Source organism: Euphorbia lathyris, chromosome 4 (genome assembly GCF_963576675.1).
Source record: "Euphorbia lathyris chromosome 4, ddEupLath1.1, whole genome shotgun sequence".
Lineage (NCBI taxonomy): Eukaryota > Viridiplantae > Streptophyta > Magnoliopsida > Malpighiales > Euphorbiaceae > Euphorbia > Euphorbia lathyris.
In genome coordinates this window covers 62386711-62412653 of record NC_088913.1, presented here as the reverse complement: position 1 = coordinate 62412653, position 25943 = coordinate 62386711, and the positions used below count along the sequence as shown (strand labels likewise).

At 33.2% G+C, this 25943-nt stretch overlaps 2 protein-coding genes across 2 annotated transcripts; one reads left to right on the top strand and one right to left on the bottom strand.

Moving 5' to 3' along the window:
- Window positions 1-1548: 1548 nt before the first annotated feature.
- On the top strand, window positions 1549-5031 carry LOC136225578 (ATP synthase subunit d, mitochondrial-like). The gene is made up of 5 exons (XM_066013658.1): window positions 1549-1816; window positions 2401-2482; window positions 4399-4463; window positions 4552-4638; window positions 4709-5031. The coding sequence occupies exons 1-5, from the start codon at window positions 1646-1648 to the stop codon at window positions 4808-4810; spliced, it is 507 nt and encodes a 168-aa protein (XP_065869730.1). The 5' UTR covers window positions 1549-1645; the 3' UTR covers window positions 4811-5031.
- An 879-nt stretch (window positions 5032-5910) lies between these two features.
- LOC136225752 (uncharacterized) lies at window positions 5911-13521 on the bottom strand. Its single transcript, XM_066013858.1, has 7 exons — window positions 11815-13521; window positions 10275-10692; window positions 8988-9132; window positions 7752-7867; window positions 7588-7666; window positions 6790-7023; window positions 5911-6561 (listed from the first exon to the last, which is right to left on the bottom strand). Exons 1-7 carry the CDS (start codon window positions 12944-12946, stop codon window positions 6214-6216), a joined length of 2472 nt encoding a protein of 823 aa, XP_065869930.1. The 5' UTR covers window positions 12947-13521; the 3' UTR covers window positions 5911-6213.
- Between the last annotated feature and the right edge of the window lie 12422 nt (window positions 13522-25943).

Sequence of the window (25943 nt, the reverse complement as noted above, 5' to 3'; positions counted from 1 at the left end):
AGTGCGGCTCCTGAACTTGGTGCGTCTTGTCGATGATTTTTACCCAAGGCGTCTCTGGTGTTGCGCCTCGCGTGGTTGAGCTGTTGAAGTATAACTTCTCCGGGTGCATGATATACGCTCCGCGTATAGGAAGGTACGCCCCGCGTGTTTGTGTTTCTGATCCTGGAGCGCCTTGTTGATGCATTTTATGCGTGGCGTATAGCGAGGTACGCCCCGCGTGTTTGAGGTGAGCTTACGAATGTATTTTTATTTTTATTTTATTATTTTCTAGATAAAATACAAACTATATCCTAAAATCAAAACCCAAGTATTCTATATACATAAAATAAAATTTATTTTATTTTGGGCCAACACATATATAATTGGATCTTTCGTTATTAACATAATCATGTAGTTGCTCCATATATATAGTCTCAAATAAATTAACATCAAGTTGATTATTGTATCATCCATAAGACGCGGTTAAGGCAAATATAGTGTGTATAGTTGCAGATTTAACTATGAAACTGATTGTTTTCTTATAATATAAACCAAACTGTTCAGTGAACCATCATACTACCAAGCGAGTTTTGTAACTTGTACCCATGTGCATGTCTTTTGTAAAGAATGATTAACATAACGTATATATACAATTAGGGTTATAAGAATATTTCTAGTTTATGTCAATTTTCTATTATATATTACAAGAATATTTTTGGTTTATATTAATTTTCAATTATATATGACAAGAATATTTATCATTTATATATTACAAGAATAGTTACCGTTTGATTATTGATTATGACTATTGACATATATATAATATATTTACAACTCAAACTCATAATCAATCTAAGAATGTATTTACATATATTCTAATAAAAATATTAGAAACATAAGAAGAAAAAAAGTTAAAAGAACGTGAAAATTGAAAAAAAATAGTAAAAAACGTGAAAAATATAAATGTGAACAACGAAAAAAAAAGGTAAAGAAATATAATAAAATGACACTAAGAAAACAAAAAAAAACGTGTTAAGTGTGAAAATATGAAAAAGGATAATAAACACGTGAAAAACAAAATAGCAAAAAGAAAAGATCTATTTGTTCGTTTTTGTTTGTTTTTCACCTTTTTTTTGTTTTTCACATTTTTCCCATTTTTTCATTTATTATAATATAACTTTAGTTGAAAATAAAAAATATAAATAAATATAACATTTAATACTTTAAGTGGTCGGAAAATATTTTCATACGATATATATAAATACTGAAAAATATTTTTGCTATGATATTTTTTGATATCATAGCAAAAATATTTTTCAGTATCATAACAAAACACCGAAAAATATTTAATTTTAATAAAAAAATTTCTTAACTAATATTTTCCTGTTGATTAAAAAAAAACTAATATTTTTCGGTAGACAAAGGAGTATGCAATTTTTTTTCGGTATTTAAATTTCCCAAAAAACATTGACTAAAAGCCCAAATTCACCATAGATGCTTCGAAGACGTTGGCCCATTATCGAGCTACTGGGCTTTGTGCATCAAACGATCACACAAGGGCTTCACCACCCTATCTGGCAGGCGAGTGTAAACGAATCCGTTCACGCATAACCGGAGTTTCAAAATTTTGTTTGGCTGCTGTGAAAGTTGGGGAAAACGAGAGAAAATGAGTGGAACTGTAAAGAAAGTTGCAGATGTTGCATTCCAAGCATCGAGGAAGATTGATTGGGAAGGAATGTCAAAAGTTCTAGTCTCGGATGGGGCTCGCAAGGAGTTTGCCACTCTCCGTCGCACTTTTGATGAGGTTAATGCCACTCTCCAGACCAAGTTCAGCCAGGTTTCCACTCTTTTCCTCTCCTGATCATTTTTCTATTTTTCGATTTCTATGTTTTTATTTTTCTGCTAATTTTGTTTTTTAATTGCAATATTTTTTTTTATTATGGTAGATTTGGTGCTTTTGATTTCTAGTTCTTGGAGGATTTCCATTTTTATATTTATTTATTTATTCATTATTCGGAATAAGGGGAACTGGATCTGATGGTGGACATTTTTTTGGTGCAACTGGAACGAATTTGCTTATCTGATTGGGGCATTGGGGCAGTTCAGAAAAGTGATTTTCTCTCTGATTACAGCTATTTTACTCTTTGGGTTGAAGCAGAACAATTTTCAAAAATTTATGCTGAAACGTATTTAGGAGTCTTTTCTAGTGTGCGTTTCAGTTGTGAAATGTACTGATCAAGATAGTCCACAATGATTGATGCTCTGAAGATGACAAATTGTTTGGTGTAGCTTTATCTTTAAATTACAGCATTATTAGAATCCTTGTTGTTTCTGCTAATGGCTTTCATTTGGCAAGATCACTTGACAAACTTGTCTTATTATATATTTTTGGTCATTAATCTTGGTTATATATTTGTGCAGGAACCTGAACCCATAGACTGGGAATATTATAGAAAAGAAGTTGGTTCACGCATAGTGGATGCATACAAAGAGGCTTATGACAGTAAGTTTTTCCTTTCGTGTACAAACTGATTTGTTTTCATTTTATCTGAATCGACACTACATTGCTATAACTGCCTAGTGCTTATTGACTTTCGTACCTTCGAAGTGGTTAACTTGATGATGGTGATGATAGGTTATTTCTAGGGTGCTAATTGCTAGACAAGATGTGAGTGGACATCCTGCTTAGTCCTCATCAAATGAGGGTTTGTAATTGCTAGTCATTTTGGGTCACATCTACCTAAGTCAATCCAAATTATCAGGTCAACCTTTCTGAAGTGACACCATTTCAGTTGGAGGCTTTTCTTTTACCATTTTGGAGTAGCATGAATGTAATGTTAGTGAATAAAATGTTTATGTTAGTGTGTTCACTGGTAATATTCTTGTAGATGTGCTAACATAAGCCCACATTATGTGTCATGATGTATAGAAAGCCCTGAACAGTAGATCTATGTATTATCTTCGACCTTGTTTTTAAGCTTTTTTTACCATGATGCTTAACACGATGTGAGGTTGTGTTTTCTTCCTTAAATAACAATTCACTAAACCTTCGTTTTTCTCGTAAACGTTTCTTGAAGAGTTTATTTTAATGCCAAACCATTACCATTTCTCCTACCACCAAGTCTAAAGTCATCTTTTCCAAATATTTTTTCATAAGCAAATCTTGAGGTTTTCAGTACTACCAAATAATGCTCCTAGTTGCAACTTTTAACTTCTGTTAATGAAATAAAATTTTCCCCAACTTTGATAAACGTATGTTTCAAGTATAAAGTTCAGGTCGACATCTTTTGTTAGTGAGTTTCTGTAGGATGATTGTTGGAAGACAGCACGCTTGTTGCCTAGCTTACTAATCATATTGCATTTGGTTCGTAGTATAATAAGTCTAAAGCCATTCTTATCATTTTGCATTCACCAATGATTTAGAGCTACTATAAGATTAACTTAAGTTGCACCTGAGATTGAATAATAAAAAATTTGAAACATTTAAAAAGTACTGTACGGTGTCGTCTTTATAAAGGTGTCCAAAATTGTGCTTGAAGAATTTAGTGTAAATAGAGTTGCAAATAGAATTTATGCCTAGACTACTATCGCCTCAGTTACCAATTCATTTCAGGTTCTAATAAGCATTTCCACTGCATCCATTAGTTTCATCTTAGTGATTAACCAATTTATGCAAGGTGCCAAGGTCCTAGTGAACCTTTTCAACATAATCCATCTGAGAATATTTCCATTTTCCCCTAAACTCATGTTACTACTTTGTGTTTTAGTAGAAGATTGTTGGGAATGCTCTTTCTTCCTTCATTACTACATTTTCTACTTTTAGTTTATGAAAATGTCAAGTGGTTTGGTTCAGTGCTTCAGAAACAAATTGTCTTCTAGTTTTTGTGTTGAATCTACAATTCGAGACTTCCTTACATCATATCCGTCCATTCACCCACCTTAACGTCTTCTCATCAAATTTGTTGTCTTTGTTTTGTTTCTTTGATACTGAAAGAGATAAAGTGTGAGGGGTCAGCATGAGCACAGAAAGTTAGTGTTGCCTAGCTGGCAATAGGGGGTAGCGTGCTATACATATAAGGGCAATATGGGAATATGAGTGGGATATTTCTTGCTGTTAGAGAGGAGGATGAGAGATATTCAAAATTATGTTGTTTGGTTCTTTAGAGAGTTAAGCTCTACTCTTTGAGTAATGAAGGAATTCTAAATTCCAGTGAGGGTTGAGTTAACCTCAGCTCAGTTTATCTTTCATTCAGTCTTTGTTTTCCTTCGTCCTTCTGCCAATTGGGGTTTGTTGTTAGGCGGGAAGTATTAAATTATTAACTCTATCCTTAATTATTCATTTTATTCAAATTGTGTGTTTTGGTTTCTATCATTCTACCATTTTTATCATTTTTATCCCACAAACCAAATGCTTTGCAGGCATGGAGATCCCCAAATACGTGGACACAGTCACTCCACAATTCAAGCCTAAATTCGATTCATTGGTGAGAACCAACAACTTGGTTTGAGCAACCATATGATGCCAGTTCGAATCTACCACTCTCTCATTATCTTATTTTGATTTGGTTATAGATAGTAGAATTGAAAGAAGCAGAGGAGAGATCTCTGAAGGAGTCAGAGCGTTTGGAGAAAGAAATTGCAGAAGTCCAAGAGTTAAAGGTAATGTTTATAATTATCTCAATTTATTTTAAGCTTTTGATGTTAATATCCATATAATCTATCTGAGCAGAAAAAGTTCAGTACAATGACTGCTGATGAGTACTTTGAGAAGCATCCCGAAGTGAAAAAGAAATTTGACGATGAGATCAGGAATGATTATTGGGGCTACTGACAGGCAACATTACATTTGAAACTGATGCTTCCATCATTTTTCGGTTCGTTTCACAATAATAATAACCAACAAAATGTTTATTTGTAACTTGGGTTTTGTAGAATTTGTGCTTCTTTTTCTATGGCGCCATTCCAACCCAAGCAAACATTGTATTTTGATCTCACAAGCTGGAAAAAAATCATAATCTAATGCTTTTTTAATTCCAAGAAATAAGCTTTCCATTTTGCACTTGTGGAATCTTTCCAATTGATGATAAGTTCGTTCTTTAGATGTTTCATATCCCTATATGAGCCAAATGATCTGAAATGACCATTTACTTAGTGAACATCCAAGTAATTATTGACAGAAGCCATCCATAGAGAGGCATCAGATATTAGAGGGATAATAAGGTTAAAAAGAAGAAGAAAGAAAAAACTCTCAATGTTTGCTGTCAAAAGAAATTTTATTTTTAATGACATAAATGGTAATATACCTCTCTAACAGTCACAAGTTGGGTAATTTTACTTGTAATGTTTGAAACTTGCATTATGTTTAGGCATTATTAATGGAGCATTTTGCAAAGTCATAGATCTCATTATTTCCATGGTGTTAATAATTAACAATAAATCAAAGATATGTATATACATATGAAAAAAATAAAAATAAAAATCTTTTATTTTGTACTAGACCAAAGACGAACGTGGTATTTTTATAATTTTTTCACGAATAACATATGCACATATGAAATTGAGATCAACTTGTAAATGAAAAAGCATAATTATATAATGTCAGGGTAAAAATTATTCTTGACTAATAGTATTTTTACATATTATTCCAATATCGTATTTGGATCAAATTTGACCCTAAGATTTACTTGTTAATTCTTTAAACAATTTGATCAGTTGACATCATTTTTTTTATACGATTTAAGGGCAGCATTAATCTTTCTATTACACTTTCATGTGGGTTAGACATGCATCATAATGAAATGGAAAAATCAATTTTATGAACTAAGATTCCTATGCCAAGATCAATAGCAGATACAACCTTCATTCAAACTTTCACAAATAGTTAGTCAAAGTAGGTGCAAAGCAAATGAAGCTGATAGAGGAGCAAAAAAAGAAAATAAAAAAATTTAACTGCACATGGAAATCTACAAAAGGAAGTAGATACAAGATTAAGCTCAAAAGGGATTTGAGCAGCCAATTTTGAACCAAGAAACAATGTGATTATAAAAGACAATGTTTTAACCGCAGGCAGCAACAAAAAAGACTTGTCGGCAGATAATATTTGATGTATGCGCAGCCGGAAATTCGGAAAAAGTGCACAAAATTTCCCGGCGCAGCATTCAGAAAACAAAAACTTGGGAGCAGGGAGGCTCTGGTATAGGCATAATATTTAGTGTAGTTTATGTTTGAATAAGCCTAAACAGTTGTAGTCAACTTCTTCTGAGATATCTGATCATTCGTTGACTCCTCATGCTTATCCATGGCCTTCCTTGCTAACTCATAACCAGCAAAATTCATGGCACCTAATGGAGCAATCCAGAAAAACCTTGGCACTGCCCCTTTAAATAGCCCAAGAGGTCCCTCCCGACGAACTATAGACATAAATACCATTGACATTGGTAACGATCTTCCCTGCGCTGTCATCATTCTCGTTTTCATCACATCAAATGGAGTAGTAGAAACAGCAGCTAGCCCTCCCGACAAGGCTCCAACGACTACTGTCTCCCAGGGTTCCAATTCCCGCCTAAGAACTTTTTGTGCAACCTACAACAAGCATGACAGTAGAAATAATTGCTCAAATTTTATGTTTTAGCAAGAAATCGGGCATTGAAATAACAATGAAAAATAACAGGACTCAATAAATAGCAATTTATGTTCTTGAAATGATGTTAATTTCAACAAAATCAACAAACCACATCCGAATGAAGAGACTGGCCCCAAAATGGGGAAAAAACTGAATCAAGTGTATGTTTTATGCACAAATATGCTTACCTTTTTGGATTCTTCATATAGACACATGCCAGCAACATAAAACGGAACCTCACGACATAGGGTTGCACCAGTCCCACGAAAAAAACCCTTCATACCATCTTGATGCCAAGTACCAATAATGGCCTGCCCTACATTGTCAAACAGACCAGCCTGCAACCGCTGCTTCAATACCTCACATGGAATTCGGACTGCTGTCCCCAAAAATGTGCTGCAGAATGATGATATAGATTGAATCTGCATGCCGTGAATTGTAAGTTCCAATAAGAGGCTCTAATTGGATTAATAAACGTCGCCAACAAAAACAATCATAATCATTGTGCAAAGCCATGCAAACAAAATATGCTACATATACATTAGGTACTTCAATAAATTTGTTGATGAGGCTAATATGCAAAGGAGGTGAGTGCTCAACACATGACTAGTTAATTCAGTGTTGTTAAAGGTACCAAACCCTCTAAGGCGATGAGATCTCAAATTGCTTGAGGTGCTCATGCAAGCAAAAATGACAAAAACATATATAAAAACATTACTGAAGCTCCAGCAAATACACATATTGATGTAAGTTATAATTTTCCTTTTCGGTTATAAAGATCTTTCTTGTATTTCTAGCTCTTATGGAGCTGGCTGATTGGATGTTTGCAGTCTCTTTCTTATTGAGAAGAAAAATGTATCCTATTTTTTCAATTTATCTTCTGAAATTTTGCCAATTCCCTTGAAATATATTTAATTTTTTTTCTTTGCATTTTTATTTTATGAGAACTTGGCAGAAAAGATGGCATATAATAATAATAATAGTACCTGGATGAATGGGAGTGTTGGAGCAAAATTTATTAGTACAAGTTTACTAGCTTCAAATATCCCAGTTCGCAGGCCATGACTGCAATGGTGAGGTATAGAAAATGTCAGAAAGTTAAAACGGTTTCCACTCAAAAGAAAGGACAAACAGATGAAACTAATGAAACCTTGAAAACTGCCCCAGAATGGCAGGGATTGAACCCCGGTATAGTCCTCGTACTCCAATTTCTGGAAGCTTTGAAATGATCTCTGGGAAAGTAAGTGTTGATGCTTGCACCCGAGTCTAAGTTACCAAATGGGGAACAAACAATAAAATGAATATCTTGTTTCTAGTAAAGGTCATGTCATGCATACATTAATCCTCAAGAAATTCACACTTAACATGCATCCACTAGTTTCATATTGCACTAGTTCAATATGTTAGATAAGAAAATTATGCTTTGAAAGATCATTTCCCGTAACAACATATAACAACCTGGAAACACCAGACACACTTTGACCTTGGGCCTCAGTGAGCTCAGATTCTGGGATGCATCTTTAATTAACTATGTTATCTACATAATATAAATTCCTATTTCACGTTTTCTTTTCCAAGTAAAAAACTATGGAGATGAAGCTGGAATTTTGTTATGCACACTAAGACGCCACATAAGCACTCTGAGAGAGAGTGGCCTGTGAAAATCTAAAAGGATTTTGATGGAACAAGTTGAAGTTATGGGATCTTGATAACATTACCCAGAGTTCACGAATTGTTAGTGCTTTTAAACCCAATTTCAATTGGAAAATAGAATACCAAATTACATGGTGTGCAATCGACTTGATCTATCAATAAATTGTCCTCAGTAAGCCAAAGGAAGACCAACTAATAAATGCGCAATCCATAAAATTGAACTGCCTATGATTTAATTATCCATGTAATGTGCATAATATGAACGCCTATAAGAAAAATCATATTTTTCGCTTAAAGAAGAGGGACAGAAACTGTTAATATGCTCCACAGTAAGGCTGCTAAAGTTATAGAGGTTCTGATAACAAGACTAAACAAAGAACACAAATTTTGGTTCTCACTATCAACCATTGATAAGAATACTCTCGGATTTCAGTAATTATTTGATATTAAGTACATAACAGAGGGGAGGTATGCTCAAAGCAGGATCTTATCATTTTGTTTTTTTTAACCACACCATTCTCCATAAAATGCAACTAGTCATGCTATTAAAGCTAAAGCAAAGTCATTTAAGGGATTGCCTATGCAAACCTAGAATAAATTTGGAGCTCTTCGCACAATATTTTTCAGCCAAAAACTTTTCACTGTGGTTCCATGCCAGTTTTGTATTCTACAGGGCAAATCTTTGGCAAAGCAATCAGTGCATTATTGCTTGCTGTTGAGAAGAAGAGCTTACTTTTATCGTGTCAACAGGATGCATTAGAGAACAAGAAAGTGCGCATGATAGGCCCCCAGCTAATGCAGATCGTAGAACACTTCCGGCTGGTATATCCATAGGTGGTGGGACAGCAACAACAGTTGCTGCTTCAAACCATATGCTCCTGTACGTATTAGAAAATAAAGCCACCATAAGTACATTGTTAGCAAATACAACCTTACAGATTCCAAGGATTAATGGGGAAAGCATAACAACAACCAAGCCTTAATCCCAAATCAACTAGTTGGCTGATAGAGAAGATGCTAATCCTATTGTTACCATTTATCACAGTCCTCCACAGCCTAGAGCCGTAAGGGTTTACACATGCAAAAAGTATCTGGGGCTTAATGGGAATTGACAGGGAAGTTAGTTATTTGTCATGATGAGCGGGCTGGGATACTTTTTTTCTGTTATTTTAGCGTTTCTGTTTTGGGGAGAGGGTAGGCTGTTATGAATTAGTTTTTCATCTGCATTCTCATGCAGGGCTCTATCCTTTTGATAAAATCAATACAATATCAGTCACACTGTCCTCTCGAATTATCTGTTATATTCTTGTTGGTTAATCTCTACTGTGAATTGTATCTATCATTGGGAAAAGCTGTATGGATTCTTATTTTTTCATTCATTCTTGTTCCTTATAAGCTCTTCCAAAAGATCTATTAGAAATGTAATAATAGGTCATTTTCAATATCCTTCACACAAGCTAATTCAGACTTCTTCCACCAAGCTCCTATGAAAGATCTAATAACAGAACAACATTCTCATAGCCTTTATCTAGGTTAATCTCGGTCTTCTTCTATCCCTCTTGTAAATTAACATTTGTGCACAGGAGCAGCTCTAGATTGGTATTGTTTATTTTAAAACCATCTTAAATGTCGTTATCATGTTTTCAATAATGGGCGCCACACCTAACTTTTCCAAAATACACTCATTTCAGCATCCTCATCTTTGTTACGCTTATTTTATCAATATTTTGTCTTCCAACTGCAACGCTCACTTCCATAAAGCATTGTAGTCAGGATTAATGGCGAAAGAATGAAAGGGAAATTTTTTGGAGAAGTCAAAACTAAAAAGGGGAAGGTTCTCAATTATCATGTTTATGTATCAGCAAACATTCTCTGTTGTCTAATTTTACAAGTTCACACTTGGGAATCAAACCATATATTTAGGCTCTATTCTGCTTTTACACTTCCCCTGAAATTTTCGAAATAAATTTGTGGCAAACATCTGTAGTCTGTCTATCAAAATGAGGAAAAAGCATCTCACCTTGGATCATCTTGTAGTCGATCAGAAGGTAGCAAAAGCATAAAATTGCGAAAATGACCATAAGAGATAGATTCTTCTGTGTCAGCATTCAGAAACCGCATCATTGCAACGGCATTGTCTTCATTTGCTGGAAGTCCAGCATTGTTAAGTGATGCCAATATTTCACTCTTTTTCAGGGTACCGGACTTGCTCAAACAGAGGGTAGTATATGCACGGAGTATGGTAGGTTCCTTCTGTTCCATCAAAGAAAGAAACTGTTTCCATCCAAATGATTTTGAAAACAAGTGACTTCTGGTGCGCTGTAAAAATTCCCGAGCATATCTTGATGGAAGTTTTCTTTTCTTCATTGCAATTTCAAGATCTTCAATAGTAACTTGACCATCACCATCCCTATCCAGTTCCTCAAAGAACCTCCTTCCTGCAGGAATGCAACAAATAAAATGGAAAAAAAACAAAAAAAAAAAGTCAGACGTAACTCCAGTCAGTTGAACATCAAGAACAGCTAGCTCAATAAAAAAAAAAAAGGGCGGCCCGGTGCATTACGCGTCCCCGCTGAGCGAGGGTCCGGGGAGGGGTCCCACCACAAGGATGTACTGGGAGCAAGCCTTCCCCTGCCAATTTATTTGGCAAGAGGCTGCTCCTAAGACTCGAACCCGTGATCTCTTGGTCACACGACAACAACGTTTACCGTTGCGCCAAGGCTCGCCCTCTAACAGCTAGCTCAATAATTTATCAAAATTAATCGAACGAAGTCATAGGAAGTTCTAAATAGAGGATTTTGGCCTTCTATTTTACATGAACCACAATGTCAAGCAAACCCAGTGATAGTTATAACTGTTCGCCACGTAAAACAAGTATGCTTTAAGCTGCAAATGATGGAAGAAAAAAAAGGAATTTTTTTTGCAAGAATGTGTCCAAGTGTTGAGAGTTGAAGCCTAGAAAAACATGCATAGACGATTAAAACAGCCTCATATCAGTTCCTTCTAACATCCAATCCATAGCACAGTATTCTGGCTTCAGAGCATAATATACTAGAGAGAGAGAGAGAGAGAAGAGTTATACTAAATTATTAATAATATACGATGAGAAAGAAATATTTGCAATTTACGGAACATACACAAGGAGGAAGATGAACAAAGTGAGGAAACACAGATAGGCTCCTTTTTACTTCTGGAATGTGTCCTTAAATGTAAAGTTTATAATTTTGGAATCATGTCCTTAAATGTAACATTAGGATGGCTAATTGCACCTCAAATGAGCTCAATATGAATGACAAAAAAAGGAAAAAGTGGCTCATTTTGCTTTCAATCTGAATTGTCAATATACACACACACACACTACAGGGTATTCTGAAAAAATATTCTCCATTCCTTCAAAATGATCGAAAATGGCTCACATTTCGCAATGCCACATTCTTCAGATTAGATGGTACATGAGTTTCGATTCCTCCAACTTTTTTCATTACAGTAAGAAATAGTCTTTCATCAAATTTAAAGAGCAGTATGTAAATTGACTAGGTCAGGCATACAAGAAACCATACCTTCAGACTCTGTGTATCTAAAGAAATCCTGGACAGAAATTAGCTTCTTCTTGTCAGGGTGGTCTTTAGAAGATCGGCCGAGTGGCACAAGTTCAATTAGCTCTTGCAATGAAACAGTAGATAATGTGGATCTTAAACGCTCTACATTAGACAAGGGAATACTGAGCAATCCACTTGCCAGCTTCTGGGGCGTGTTTCCCCCTGTTTCCTCCCCATTGCCACCCCTTATACCATCATCACCTTCTTCATTAACTGAAGATACTCCAACTATACTTGATGGTACACCACCTACTCTTGCAAATTTCAAATTCCCTAAAAACCCATTAACATCCACCTTATGCCCCTCCCATATACTCATGACTTCCCGAAAATAATCAAACTGGGAGAATGCTAGAGGTGAAGTTGAAGGTGCACAATCATAATCAGAATCTGTGCTTTCATTTTGCTGCAAACTCTGATCAAATTTCGGTAGATTATGCACTAATTGATCAAAAATAGAACCTATAAAGCATTCAAGTGATACATTTTTCACTTCTTTATCATTTTTCACTGAATTAGCATGTTGGCTCATTGATTCCCTAAGGTTTAGTTCACAAAAAACATTTGGTTTCTGAAAATTTCCTGTATCAGCATCATCAAGTTTCTGAAATCGCTTCTTGCTCGTTTTGAGAGGGATAGGAAATGCCTGAACAAAGCCATTAACTAACAAGGACCAAGCTACAGCAAACTGCAAACAATTTGTGCAAGAATCATCTTCACTCCTCTTCTCCTTCTCCTTCTCCTTCAATCCTTTCTTTGCCCCTTCATTTCGACTATTCTTTTCACATCCATTTTCTAATTTCAATGTAAACATACCCAGCAAAGCCTTAATAGGAACCTTAATGGACAAACCTTTCTTTCTCTCTTCAGTTCTTTCCTTCTTTTTAGTAGCCCAGATCTGAACCTTAGCAGAATTCGAATTCAATTCAAGATAACTACCACTACCACTACCCCTAATGTTTCTGGAAACTCCCCAGCAACTTTCAAGATCTTTAGCTGCTTTTCGAATCCCAAGTTCAAGAGGTGAAAGTGCATCTTTCACCACCTGAATTGAATTGAGAAACGATTCCATAGGATCATTAGCAGGCATCATTACTAACCAAAAGGATTAAAACCCACAAAAAAAAAGGTCTTCTATGTATAACCCAACTCAAATCCTACCAGAAAATTTCATGAGAACCCAAAAAATCATCCGTCCATTCGCAAAACCAATAACCCCAAATTGTACAAACAGAGCAAGCAAGAAGAAAGAAGAAAGAGAAAGGGATATAATTACTGTAAGTTGAGATCCATATGAATTGAGGGTGCCCCCGGTTGCAGTAATCGAATCTGAAAGTGAAAGAAACAAAAGAAAAAGACTTTAACAGTAAGAAGTGAGAATGGATGGTGTTGAAGACATTTCCATGAATCTATTTCAATAAAGAATGCTTGAAATGAGAATGGGTCTGGTTTTGGTTTTCATGACTTTCGTTTTATGTACACAAAACAGCATGGAATTTCGATTGGATAATCTCGAGAGAGAGATATAGAGGTAATATTGGTGATTTTGAAAATAAGAATGGATAAAATTGAAACTGAGGATTTGGGAATTTCCGATTTTTTTTCTTTATTTTGTCAAGTGAAATTGTTTGGACAGGTTTTTTCAATGTTTTCTCTTATTTTATTTATTTTCAAAAGACCCTATTTTGTATGCATATTTATGTCTTTGCATCGAAAACCTAAAGATAGGGCTTTTATTTTTAATTTTTTAATTCCATTTAAAATATTTTATAAGTACTATTTTGGATAACGAAGGGAGATTAGAATGGATAAAATCTGACGTAAGTGTCTAGTAGGAGACTGGAAGGACACTTGGCCTTGGCTTACCAAAAATGTCCAAATAACAAAATGTACATCATCTTTTATATTCGAATAATAAATTCCTTAAATGTTTTTTTTCTCTAATTAAGAAATTTTTATATATTAAAAATCGATTTTGATAACTTAAACAAACAATCAATTTACTTATACCAATTTTTTTTAAAGGAGAAAAACTATATTTAAGAATCTAATAATTTAATTTTTATATAAAGCAGCCTCTAGCTAGAGATGAGCAATAAAAGAATAAATAGATCAGTATTGAACATGGCTTAATGAATAATATAATGTGTCATGTTAGCTAATCTAGGAACGAAGGCTATTTTAATTTTAAAGTTTGATTTTTGTTGCAATATTCATTTACAATCTGGGACAATACTTCTGTACTTCGTCAAGTCCACGTGAGGCGAAAACAAACTATCCACAACCCCTTTTGCATCCATTTTGACCAAGACATTAGAGAGATTAAGAAATTGCTATGTCGCAAAGCCAAAACCTCAATCACATTAGGATCAAAAGTATCTGCTAACAATTCATTTTGGACGGTCAATATAGATTCATCGGGTTTACGGATGGCAGCTCCTAATCCACTGTAGTCTTCCCCATTACACCAAGCATTGTTAATATTATACTTTAAGAACCCAGCTGATGGATTATCCCAACAAACTAAACCACAAGCAATAGTCAAAGACGATGAACTGGTGTCCATACCTCGCTTGTATTGTGCATTCTTCCATCCCTTAATGGATTGAATCGACCAAGAAACAGCAGCAGCTGGTGAATAAGTAGTATTGCACCAAATTAAGTCATTCCATTGTGTCCAAATTGACCACAAAACAACATCAATTGATCATAGGGAACCGTCATTTCATGCCTTGCATCATTGAAGCACCCATCTCCCAAAAAGTCCATATTAAGATCAGGCGGTTCCATGTTCAATTCCGCCCAATATTGACGTGCAAATTGGCAGTCAGCGAACAAATGCCGGTCATGTTCAACTTCGTCAGCACAAAAGGGACAATTTGTTGGGACAAAAATTTGATGAGCAGCTAGGCGCCATCTAATAGGGAGCGATTTAGAACATAAACGTCAGAAAAAAGCTTTTAATTTTAGGGGGAAGCTAAATGTCCCATAATTGTTTCCAACCAATATCCGAAGGGCGATTGCAACCCAAGGTTTCAAGAATTTGGTAACCAAATTTCGACTAATAAATGTTATCCTTTGTGAAGTGCCATATGAGTCTATCTTCATCCGTACGCATTGAGACCGAGCTATTACAAATACACCCAACTTCATTGGCCAGAAAAAGGGCCCGAACTTTGCCGCTATCCCAAACCCGTGTTCCACGAATAAATAACTCATTCACCCTAGTAATATCAAGACGGAGACCAAGAATAGAATTCTGCATAGACCCATCCTCCATTGGAATCTAAGGGTCCAACCCTATACGAATATTATAGCCATTTCTAACTCACTAGTGAAGACCTTTAGAAAGAATATAACGAGAGCCCCCACACACTCCTCCAAACATAGCTAAGATTATTGTCTAGTTTAGAAGATAGGAAAGTATCATGTGGATAATATTTAGCTTTAAATATCCTACTAGCCAAACAATGTGGTTGGTTGATAAACTTTCATCCTTGCTCCCTGAGAAGGGCCAAGTTATACTCATGCAACTCTCGGTACCCCAGACCCTCATTATCCTTCCTAACACAAAGCTTAGACCAGTCAAACCAATGTATATTCTTCTACCTGTTATCCTTCGAACCCCACCAAAAGGAGTTCATTGTTAGGCGAATTCCGCAAGTACACGGTTCCTCTTGTAGTAATAATAAGATATCGTTCCCACAAAGAACGTTGATTAACTACTATAACGGATTTAATTTATAAATTCGTTTTCTCTTGGTTTACAGAGAATAAAATTGATTTGTAAAATAGTTTTGTTTAGAAAGAATGATAACAATACTTAAATTATATTTCCTAAGTTTCTATTCCATGCATAGCTCGGGATACATACAGATTTTTATAAGTTTAAACCCGAAAACACTTTCCAAACTTACTGTAGTTGTATTAGACAGAAATATTTAATCCAATCTCTCGATCCATGATTAAATAACTTGGATGTTTTTAGATAGATAATTCTAATTCCTCGACCTATTGTAGTGAATTAGAATTAGGAATTAAAAATGAAACAAGTGGATTGTGTGATACAATTATCCTTTTATGAACTGAATCTCTTCTAACTTCATAAAATGGTAACTATTCCTATGTATTGCTTAAATGGATTTCCCTAGAATATTCATAGAAGGAGTAATAGAATTTGATGATGAACAAAGAATAATTTGCATTTTGATTGAATTGTAATTTTGATTAGGGGTGTCAAAATGGGTCATGACACGATTCGCATAACCCGCAAATTAAGTGGGTTAGGGTTGAGGCTTAATGGGTCAAAGTGTTAAACGGGTCGACTCGCAAAACTCGGTTAATAAACGGGTCGGGTCGCGGGTTGACTCGCAAACTCGTTACAACCCGTATAATTTTAGACGAGTTAACATGTCGGGTCAACCTGTTTCACTAACCCGCTAAACCCGACCCATATAACCTGTATAACCCGTTTAGTTGAAAATATCAGATTTTAGAGAGGGTATAATAGTAATTTAGAGGCCCATATATATACCTAACAAATTGTTAGGTTTTTCCATTCCATAACTTATCCAGCAGCCACCATACCACCGATTTCTCTTCTCCTATTTCCCTTTCTCCTCAAATTTTTTCAAAGCTTAAACTCCTTTCCACCGCCACTACCGTTCCGCAGCCGCTACCGTTCCACCGCTACTTTTCCACCGTCATTTCTGATCTCCTGTTCTTCCATTCGCTGCTGTCAATCTAATGTTATGATTTTATTTGTTCCTACTGTTGTTTGATGTTTTGTGGATTTTGCGTTTTTTTTCTTATGGTTTGTTGTTTATGTTGAACTATTTGGATTTTTTTATGTTTTGTTATGTTGAACTTGAACTGAATGTTGTTTAATGGATTTGCTGAAATTTTATTGAAAGTTTAAAGTGTTGATGGGTCAGATAACTCGTTTAGGATGTTCTGACTCGTTAAGTATAAACGGGTTGTGTTAAAAATTGACCTGTTTATTTATTAATTTAGTTAAACGGGTTATCCGGGTTGACCCGTGTCAACTCGTGTTTTAACCGAGTCGTGTCGTGTCAACCCGTTAAGTTAAATGAGTCGTGTCTGGGTTTCAATAAATGGGTCACCTGAGTAGGTTGACACAACCCGTTTACGACCCATTAACCCATTTTGACACCCCTAATTTTGATAAACAAGTGTTTGAAAGAGTTAATGATTTGTCAAAAGAAAAGAATAAATAGAATAAAGACTATAACATATGAGAGTATAGGGGTTGTGAATCCTTTTACTGTCTCTGTAAGGTTTGTCAGACCTCTAGGCATCTTCTTCTTTTGTATCTCGTATCTTGTATCTTGAAGAAGTGTATCTCTCGATCTTGCTTCTTTCAATGTTGGAAATAGAAGCTTAGAAACTGTAGAATCTTCTTTGCTATAGTGTACTTTCTGTAACTATGTCTGCACTAGTCTTCTTTCTTTCTCTCTGTATATATGTCTTTTGTGAGAGGAGTATCCTTTTTATAGTGGATGAAGAATCATGTCTCTTCAAGATGCTAACTCTTCAAATGTTGTCATAGAGAGTCATAGCCCGTGGTGAAGAAGGATGATGATTCAGGATGAAAGAGATGCATTTAAACTGAAGAATCATGCCTTTTGCAGTGAAGATGTCGGTCACGAACGAGACAGGGGTGTCACATTTGTGACTTTGCTTTGCCATGCAAAGTTGACAAAACTGTCTATCACGATCACGACATAGGTCACGATCACGACAGATGGTTTTCTATCTTTGGTTGATTTCGGTCATGATCACGAACGGGGTTAGGGTGTCACGATCGTGACAGATACTTTTGCCCTAATTTGGCTCTTTTCTTCTGTCTTTAATCTGTTCCTTGCTGATATTCCTTCGTATTGAGCTTTTAAGTGTTTCAAACCTAGAAATCATAAACAAACAAGTGAAATCTTTCCAAAACCTATACTAAACTAAGCTAAATGCATTAATATAAATATGAATATACATGCATAAATACGTAAATTAAGGACTTATCATTCATCATACGTTGAAGCTCGTCACATAAGCTTCTCAGCAATAAAAAGGTGCTCATACAAAACATCGGTAAAGCCTGAGCCACAGATTTAAAAAAGACTTCCTTCCTAGCAAAAGATGAAAACCTGAAACTCTAAAAATTAAACCGTTTATGCAGCCTATTAGTCAAAAAGCTAGAGATCACCTTTGTACATCTTCCAATAAAAGAAGGAAGACCTAAATACCTCCTGTATCAAGATTAGACTGAACTTGCAACATAGCTTTAATATCATTCCTGACTGCATAAGAAACATTAGATCTAAAAAATATGCCAGACTTACTAAGGTTGATAGCTTGTCATGAGGCCAGCTCATACTGCAAGAGGATATCAACAACAACAACTTGGCTTTCGGCAATCGTATCCCCAAAAAACAAGAAATTGTCATCACCAAATAGGAGATGAGAGACTCTAGTGGCTCACTGAGTAATCCGACACCCCTTAATACTACCATTCCTTTCTGCGTAGACTAGTAACTGAGATAGAACTTCAGCATAAAGAATAAACAGATAAGGGGAAAGTGGATCTCCTTTCCTTAGGCCTCTGACTGGATTCATAAGACCAATAAACTCCACATTCAAAAACACATTGTAGGAGACAGTAGTAACACAATGCAATAACCATTTAATAAATTAAATACTGAAACCGATCTTGATAAGAACAGCCTCTAAAAAACCTCAGTCCACTCCATGTCATATGACTTACTGATATAAATTTTAAGAGCTAAATCGCCCTTTAGGCCCTTATTCTTCCTTTTCATATAGTGAATAGATTCAAACGTAATTTGGACATTATCAATCAATGACCTTCCAGGAACAACAGTATACTAACTCTTAGAAATAATATTTGGTAGGACAAGCTTAAGCCTATTTGCAAGAACTTTAGCAGTAATTTTATAGAGAACATTGCAAAAGGAGATAGGCCTGAAATCTATCATCTTTTCAGGATTGTCACACTTAGGAATAAGCACAATAATAGTGTCATCAAGATTAGCAGGAAAAGTATTACTCATTAACCACCCGTTATAAGCATGAAAAATCTTTAGACCAATATGGTCCTAATTTTTTTGAAAGCAACCAAGACTCCAGCCATCCGGTCTAGGAGACTTATCTGGATGCATCTGAAAGACAACACACTTAAACTCATCGTATTGAAAATAAGTTATAAGCATATTATTCATATCTTCAGTCACAGAACTGGCAAGAACATTCACTATATCATAGTATGAGTAGGTGGCTTGATAGATATGAAAATAAAAGGTATTACCTATCTCACGCAGACCCTGATAAATATGAGGCCCAAACTAAAAAGAGTTTCACCCTTTTGAAATGAGTGCATGTACATCACACCTCCTACGGTGGTTGACAAAGTTCCGAATGAACTGAAATAGGCCATGGACTTGGATCCGAAGAACTAGCAAATAAATTATGAAAATAATCTAAAACAATAGTACCTATAACATGTGAATCCTCAGTCACCGACCTGTTTATGTCTTGGAGCTTATCAATAACTGACTGTATCTTCCTAGTCATAATGCAAGCATGAAAATTTTTGGAGTTTTGATCTCCCCCTTTGAACGCTGCTTCCAATAGGTTTCCTCTAACTCTAGAGTACGATTAAGCTTCCTCTTAACCTCAAAAAACTTTGTCACTGATCCCCTATCCTCTTTGTCATTCAGACTGACCAACATATGTTTGTATTGGCTGATATCCTTAGTAAACCTAGTTTGGAAAATTTTGCCCCATTTTTCCATGTTTAAAGCACATGCATCAAATTTAGAGCTGACTGAATTATCGCCCCCATTGGTCCACTGATCCCTAACCATCTTCACAAATTCGTGTTCCAAGGTCCAAGCAATCTCGAACATAAACAACTTTTTTCGATGCACACCTTATTGTTGCACTTTCAGCGTTAAAACTAGAGGCCAATGGTCTGAATAAGGCAACACCGCTATCTGAAGTTTGTATATAGGGAACCAAGCAAAACAGCCAGTGGAAGCGAATACCTTATCAAGCTTTTTATGAACCTAAAAATCCATCCCACGGCTGCACTCCCAAGTAAAATATGATCTTGACATATGAAGCTCGTCTAACGAAGCCTGAGCAATAGTGTTTGCAAAATTCGTACTAAGGTAATTCGGATATGGGGTCCCACCACGCTTCTCCTCTTGTAATTAGAATAAAATTTACATGATTTAATGACAAAGTCCATGAAATTAAAATGAATTTATGAATTTTACATTTTTTTTACCACTGGATCACTTTTGTACGATAAAAATCTTAAACTTTATTATTATTATGTATATATTAGTTGAAGACACTTAAACTGTACATGTCAAAATAACAAAATTCTAATCATTTTTTATATCCAAATTCACCAACTATAAGTTTAACAGTAAATTTTAAATTTTTTTTCTCTAATTAAGAATTTTTTATATATTAAAAATCGATTTTAAACTCAAACTTTTATTTGGAAAGTAAATTTAAAATCTAACTTAAACAAATAACTTATTAAGTTACAATTTATACCAACCTTAACTAGAATAAAATTTACATTATTTAATGACAAGGTCCATGAAATTAAAATGAATTTGTTTTAAAAAGGGCTTGCATATGAATTTTAATTTTTGGACCATTGGATCACTTTAGCACTTTAGAAGCCTTAAACTTTATTATTATGTATATATTAGTTAAAGACACTTGAGTTGTACATGTCCAAATAACAAAATTTACATTTTTTATATCTGAATTAAATTATTTAAATGTTTTTTCTCTAATTAAATTATATATATATATATATATATTAAAAAAACAATTTTAAACTCAAAACTTTTGTTTGGAAAGTAAATTTAAAATCTAACTTAAGTAAACAACTTATTAAGTTACAATTTATATCAACCTTAATTAGAATAAAATTTACGTGATTTAATGACATGTTTCATGAAATTAAAATGAATTTGTTTAAAAAAGACCAGCATATGCATTTTACATTTTTGGACCATTGGATCACTTTAGTACTGTAGAAGGCTTAAACTTTATTATTATGTATATATTAGTTGAAGACACCTAGATTGTATGTGTCTAAATAACAAAATATACATCATTTTTTTATATTCGAATTCACTAACTCTAAGTTTAATAGTAAATTCTTTAAATGTTTTTTTTCTCTAATTAAGAATTTTTTATATATATTAAAAATTCGATTTTAAAGTCAAACAGTAAATTTAAAATCTAACTTAAACAAACAACTTATTAAGTTACAATTTATACCAACTTTAATTAGAATAAAATTTACATGATTTAATGACAAGGTCCATGAAATTAACATGAATTTGTTTTAAAAATGCCAACATATGAATTTTACATTTCTGGACCATTGGATCACTTTAATACTGTAGAAACCTTAAACTTTATTATTATGTATATATTAGTTGAAGACACCTGGGTTATACGTGTCTTTAATAGTATCTTCCGCAACCCACGTGTCTTCATCGTTGTCATCTCATCGCAGGTCTTACATCCAACGAAAGACTATGTTTTCAGTGTTGTCTTTCACAACCCACATGTCTTCATCATTGTCTTCTCATCGCATGTCTTAAGTCCAACAAAAGATTCTAGATAGTGTTGTGGCATTTATTTGAACTTGAAGGGCAATACAAGATATATGACGTTATAAGTGATGAATATCAGAAATATGAGTCACCACTTGATATTTGATAAAGTCAAGAAAAGTAATGGAGATACCTTACCAGAAATCAATCGGTTCAGAAAGTTAGAAATGTATGGAAAGGTCAATGCCCAACGGAAGAAAGCATTAAGCACTCTTGTAACTCTTGGTGAATCCAACAACCTCGTAGTTAGCATTTCTAAATACACTTATTCAATTTGTAGTATGTTTGAAGTTATAATTGTTAAAATGCATGATTTGATATAATCATCATGTCGTATTACAAGTTATTTTCAACTATAAATAAATGCGAAAATTAAAATAAACTTACATCCCCAAAACTAATAATATAAATTCAAATGACATTTATATTTACATACATAACCTTGGAATCTCAGGCTTTCATTGTTACGCCGGTATCCAAAATTTTAATAATTATAATTTGATATTAGATTATATAATATTTTTAAGTTTGTTAACTAACTAATTAGGTGTTATAAGCATATAATAAAAGTTAATTCAATATTTGTAGGTATCAATTGTTTAGAGTTTGGAAAAGTTTTACAATTAAGATGATTTTAATATGATGGTGTTAGATTTAATAATTTATGGTTTATAATACTAAGTTAATATGTATAATATTATAACTCGATGAGTTTGAGGAACAAAAATATATATATGGGAAATACTAATAATAAAATAGTTTATTTTAGTTAAGTAAGTATTATTTGTTAGTTTAATATTTTTTATTTAATTTATGAGTTTTCCCATTATGTGGCAATTAGATAAAATATGTGGTTGCTAGATGGCTTTATTTTTTTTTTTGGTTCGTAAGCGTATCCACCGTCGACAGCAGTGGCTATTCACTTTCGCAGATGGGTTGCACCACTATGAGTGGGACTGCTGGCCACGGAAATTCTTTCCATTCCCAAAGTAAGGATCAAACCCTGAACCTTTGATTAAGGGAGGAAGAGCTGCTAGATGGCTTTATTATAAGCATTGTTAGTACATGTGTTGATATTTCAATAAAAACTAGTCGTAAACCCGTGCAATGCACGGAATTCGATTAATTCTTCAATATTAATATTATCATGTAAATAAATATGTGAAATAAATTTATATTATTAAAAACTTCTTTCAATCAACATATTTTGAGTACAATGGTATATTTTGTGTTTTTTTATCTCGCAAATAAGAGAACACTAATTTAGATTTTATATACTTTAATGGGTAATCATTAGAACATATCAACCTTGTTTGATAAAGCACTTAATTACTTAAATTAAAATACTAAGCACTTATTTAATTTAAATGCGTTTGATAACAGTTGTTTCTCCACCACTTAAATTAGTTAATTAAGTTAAAAATCACTTATTTTGATAAGTCAAAAATTTTAACTTGCCATTTTAAGTTAAACATTGTCAATTAATATTTTCGTAAAAGTTAAATCATTCAATATTTTCAGCACTTATAATATTCAACATTTAAAATTCAATACTTATTTTTTCAGCACTTAATTTTCAGTTTTATCAAACAACACCTATATCTTTTTTGGAAGGTTCATATCTATATTAAATTCTATTTTTCTTTTTTAATAATAACAAATTTCACAATTAGTTTTTAATTACAAAAAGATGAAGCTTTCTATCATTTTCAATATCAGCATAATTTTAAACATGTAAAATAAATATTTATAAATATTTTATATATTTTATCATTTTAAAATGCAGAAGGCTTGATAACGATGATCTCCAATTTATCAGCTTTAAGAGAAAGCTAATTTGATTTTATCAATAGATTCAGAATCAAGTGGTTCGTGTGTTCTTGGATCAATTTCTTAGTTTATCTCGTTATCTGTATGTCCTCGGATTCTCCCAACAATAAGCAATCACCTATAAAAGATTTTATATAAAGGTTATTGTTAGACTTTAGTGGTCAACTTAGATTTTTAAATTAATTGATTTCTTGACATTGTATTAGAGCAATTTATGTATTTTTTTTTAGAAATCGTAATTTGTTGCATGCTATGTTGAATGGAAACGGAAATGGAAAATAGACAACATGAAACATTATTTCTAAAAAAACATAGCTAGGAAACAGAAATTGTTACAAAGAAAAGTTATTTCTAAAAAGACATAGTAACCATATAAAAATCAGCAAAATAAACTAATGAGCCAACACCCTCACACTAACAAATTTGTTTAGTGAGTGAACATAGATGTGCTGAATATGCAAGTTGGAAGGTAAATATAAACATGCAGATTTCAAATAACATTTACTATGGAAAAAAAATTACATACCCGGGAAGAGCGCAATTATGACGTATTGCCACATTGGGTCACTCTCTTAGAGTAAGAATCAATTTATTTCAAGCCACTTCATTCTAGATCTATTGATCAAATCAAATTAGTTTACTCCGAATTCAGATACACAATTATCATCACTAATATATTATTTATTCAATATTTTAATATAATTACAGAAAAAACTTTCAAAATTTGAAACAAAAATATTAATATAATAACATGTTATAATAAAATATGAGTACATGATATAATAACATTTAATTTAAAAGAAAATTCATAAATTAAAATTACATATATTGTATTTGAAAAACAGGAAATTTTAAATTTTAAATTATGTACAGTGATGAATTTCTAAAAAGCATTAGTTAATATACAACTTGTTTAAAATATATATGTATAAGCAACATTAAGTTAAAATAACAAATTAAGAAATGCAAGAAAAGCAAAAATAATATATATGAACTTGTTAAAATTGATAATTGATGAGATGAAATTTATTATGCACATTTCTCTTGTTAATCTTTCAAAGCCTTACAACCATTGTTGTACTTTCTTCGCAATTATATGGCTCATTTTTTGAGAACCATGTGCACGATATGAAACCATTGAACACTCCATGTTTAAAAAGTCAGACATATTTAATATACAATGTCAACATGATCCATTGTAAGAAAAATGAAACAATTTTGGTCAAGTTCTATGATGAAAATAAAATACTTATTTAAAGTTCTATGATGAAAATGAAGAAACGATGTTAAATTTTATTTTAAACAATTTCTTGTTTTGTAACTTCATATATACATTAAAAAGAAAAAAGTAATATGTATTGTAGCTCAAATGATATTATAAAAACAAATTGACATCACATTACACATGTAAATTTGAATCCAAGTTGGCTCCAAATATACAATATTTGAGACTGATGAGAAGTATAACTGCTCTTAAAAACTTTTCAGCTTTGAACCCGATTCAAATTGGTTTTGTTGAAAGTTGACCTGCTAAAGAAAGAAAAAATCAACCATTTTAACCATATGTGCATATCTCAAATTAGAATGTTTGTCCATTTAATCCAATATCCCAATAATGTCACTACTATTAAGAAGAAGACAGTAAACATCAAGGTTATCAAATCCGGCCCGGTCCGACCGGTTCAACAGGGTTGAACCAGACCCAATAGGTATTCCGGTCCGGAAATGGCTATTTCAGTACACCTTATAAAACAGTTAAAAAATCGGTGACCCGGTCAGTTGAACCAGCGACCCGGAAACCCGATCACGGTTTTTACGGTCCAAACGGTTCAATGTTTTAACTGTAATTTTTTAAAGAAAGTAAAATTTAACTTTTAAATTAACATTAACTAATCCAATTAAGAAAAAATCAACTTGAATTTCATTTAAAAAAATTAACTTTCAAATTAATATTAAACGTAGTATTGGAATATTTGTTAATAGTTTGGTATTCATTCTTTCATTTGATTATTAATAAGTCTTAGTTGATGATTGATTTTTGTTTGTTCACGAGAACAAAACCATTAAATTAATCATGCTTAATGAATAGATATGTAGTAAAAAAAATAGTAATAATATATGTACTAAAATCAAGTTATGCTATTTAGTTCATAATTTGGTTATAACTTTTATATATATATATATATATATATAATTTATAACCACTCAAGTTAGGTTAAGTTTTTGTTATAATCATAATATGCAATTTATAATTGGGCATGATAATCAAGTCATATATTAGAATATAAAATTCAAATCAATACTTTTATTATGTTTGAAGATTAAATAAAACTAAAATTATTATTTTTTAAGAATCATTTGAACCCCGGTTTAACTCTGGTTGAACCTTTAACCCTTCACCCTTTAGCTCTTTCGGTTCTTTGACCGGTCCGATTTTGATAACCATGGTAAACAATCAATAAAACCCGCTTTAATCTGATCAAGTCACCAAAAATCTAAGATCTAAATATTAGAAATATGATAGATAATTTTAAATAAATTGAGCAAGAACGCATTTTCTAGATGTGATTCAACCTA

What these genes read in the sequence shown, in the direction of transcription:
- LOC136225578 (XM_066013658.1), top strand. Translation starts at nt 1,646, where the DNA reads ATGAGTGGAACTGTAAAGAAAGTTGCAGATGTTGCATTCCAAGCATCG. An exon ending in AGCCTAAATTCGATTCATTG is followed by an intron (nt 4,464 to 4,551) that starts GTGAGAACCAAC and finishes ATTTGGTTATAG; the next exon opens with ATAGTAGAATTGAAAGAAGC. An exon ending in CAGAAGTCCAAGAGTTAAAG is followed by an intron (nt 4,639 to 4,708) that starts GTAATGTTTATA and finishes CTATCTGAGCAG; the next exon opens with AAAAAGTTCAGTACAATGAC.
- LOC136225752 (XM_066013858.1), bottom strand. Translation starts at nt 12,946, where the DNA reads ATGATGCCTGCTAATGATCCTATGGAATCGTTTCTCAATTCAATTCAG. An exon ending in ATCCTGTTGACACGATAAAA is followed by an intron (nt 7,868 to 8,987) that starts GTAAGCTCTTCT and finishes TTGGTAACTTAG; the next exon opens with ACTCGGGTGCAAGCATCAAC. An exon ending in TATATGAAGAATCCAAAAAG is followed by an intron (nt 6,562 to 6,789) that starts GTAAGCATATTT and finishes TGCTTGTTGTAG; the next exon opens with GTTGCACAAAAAGTTCTTAG.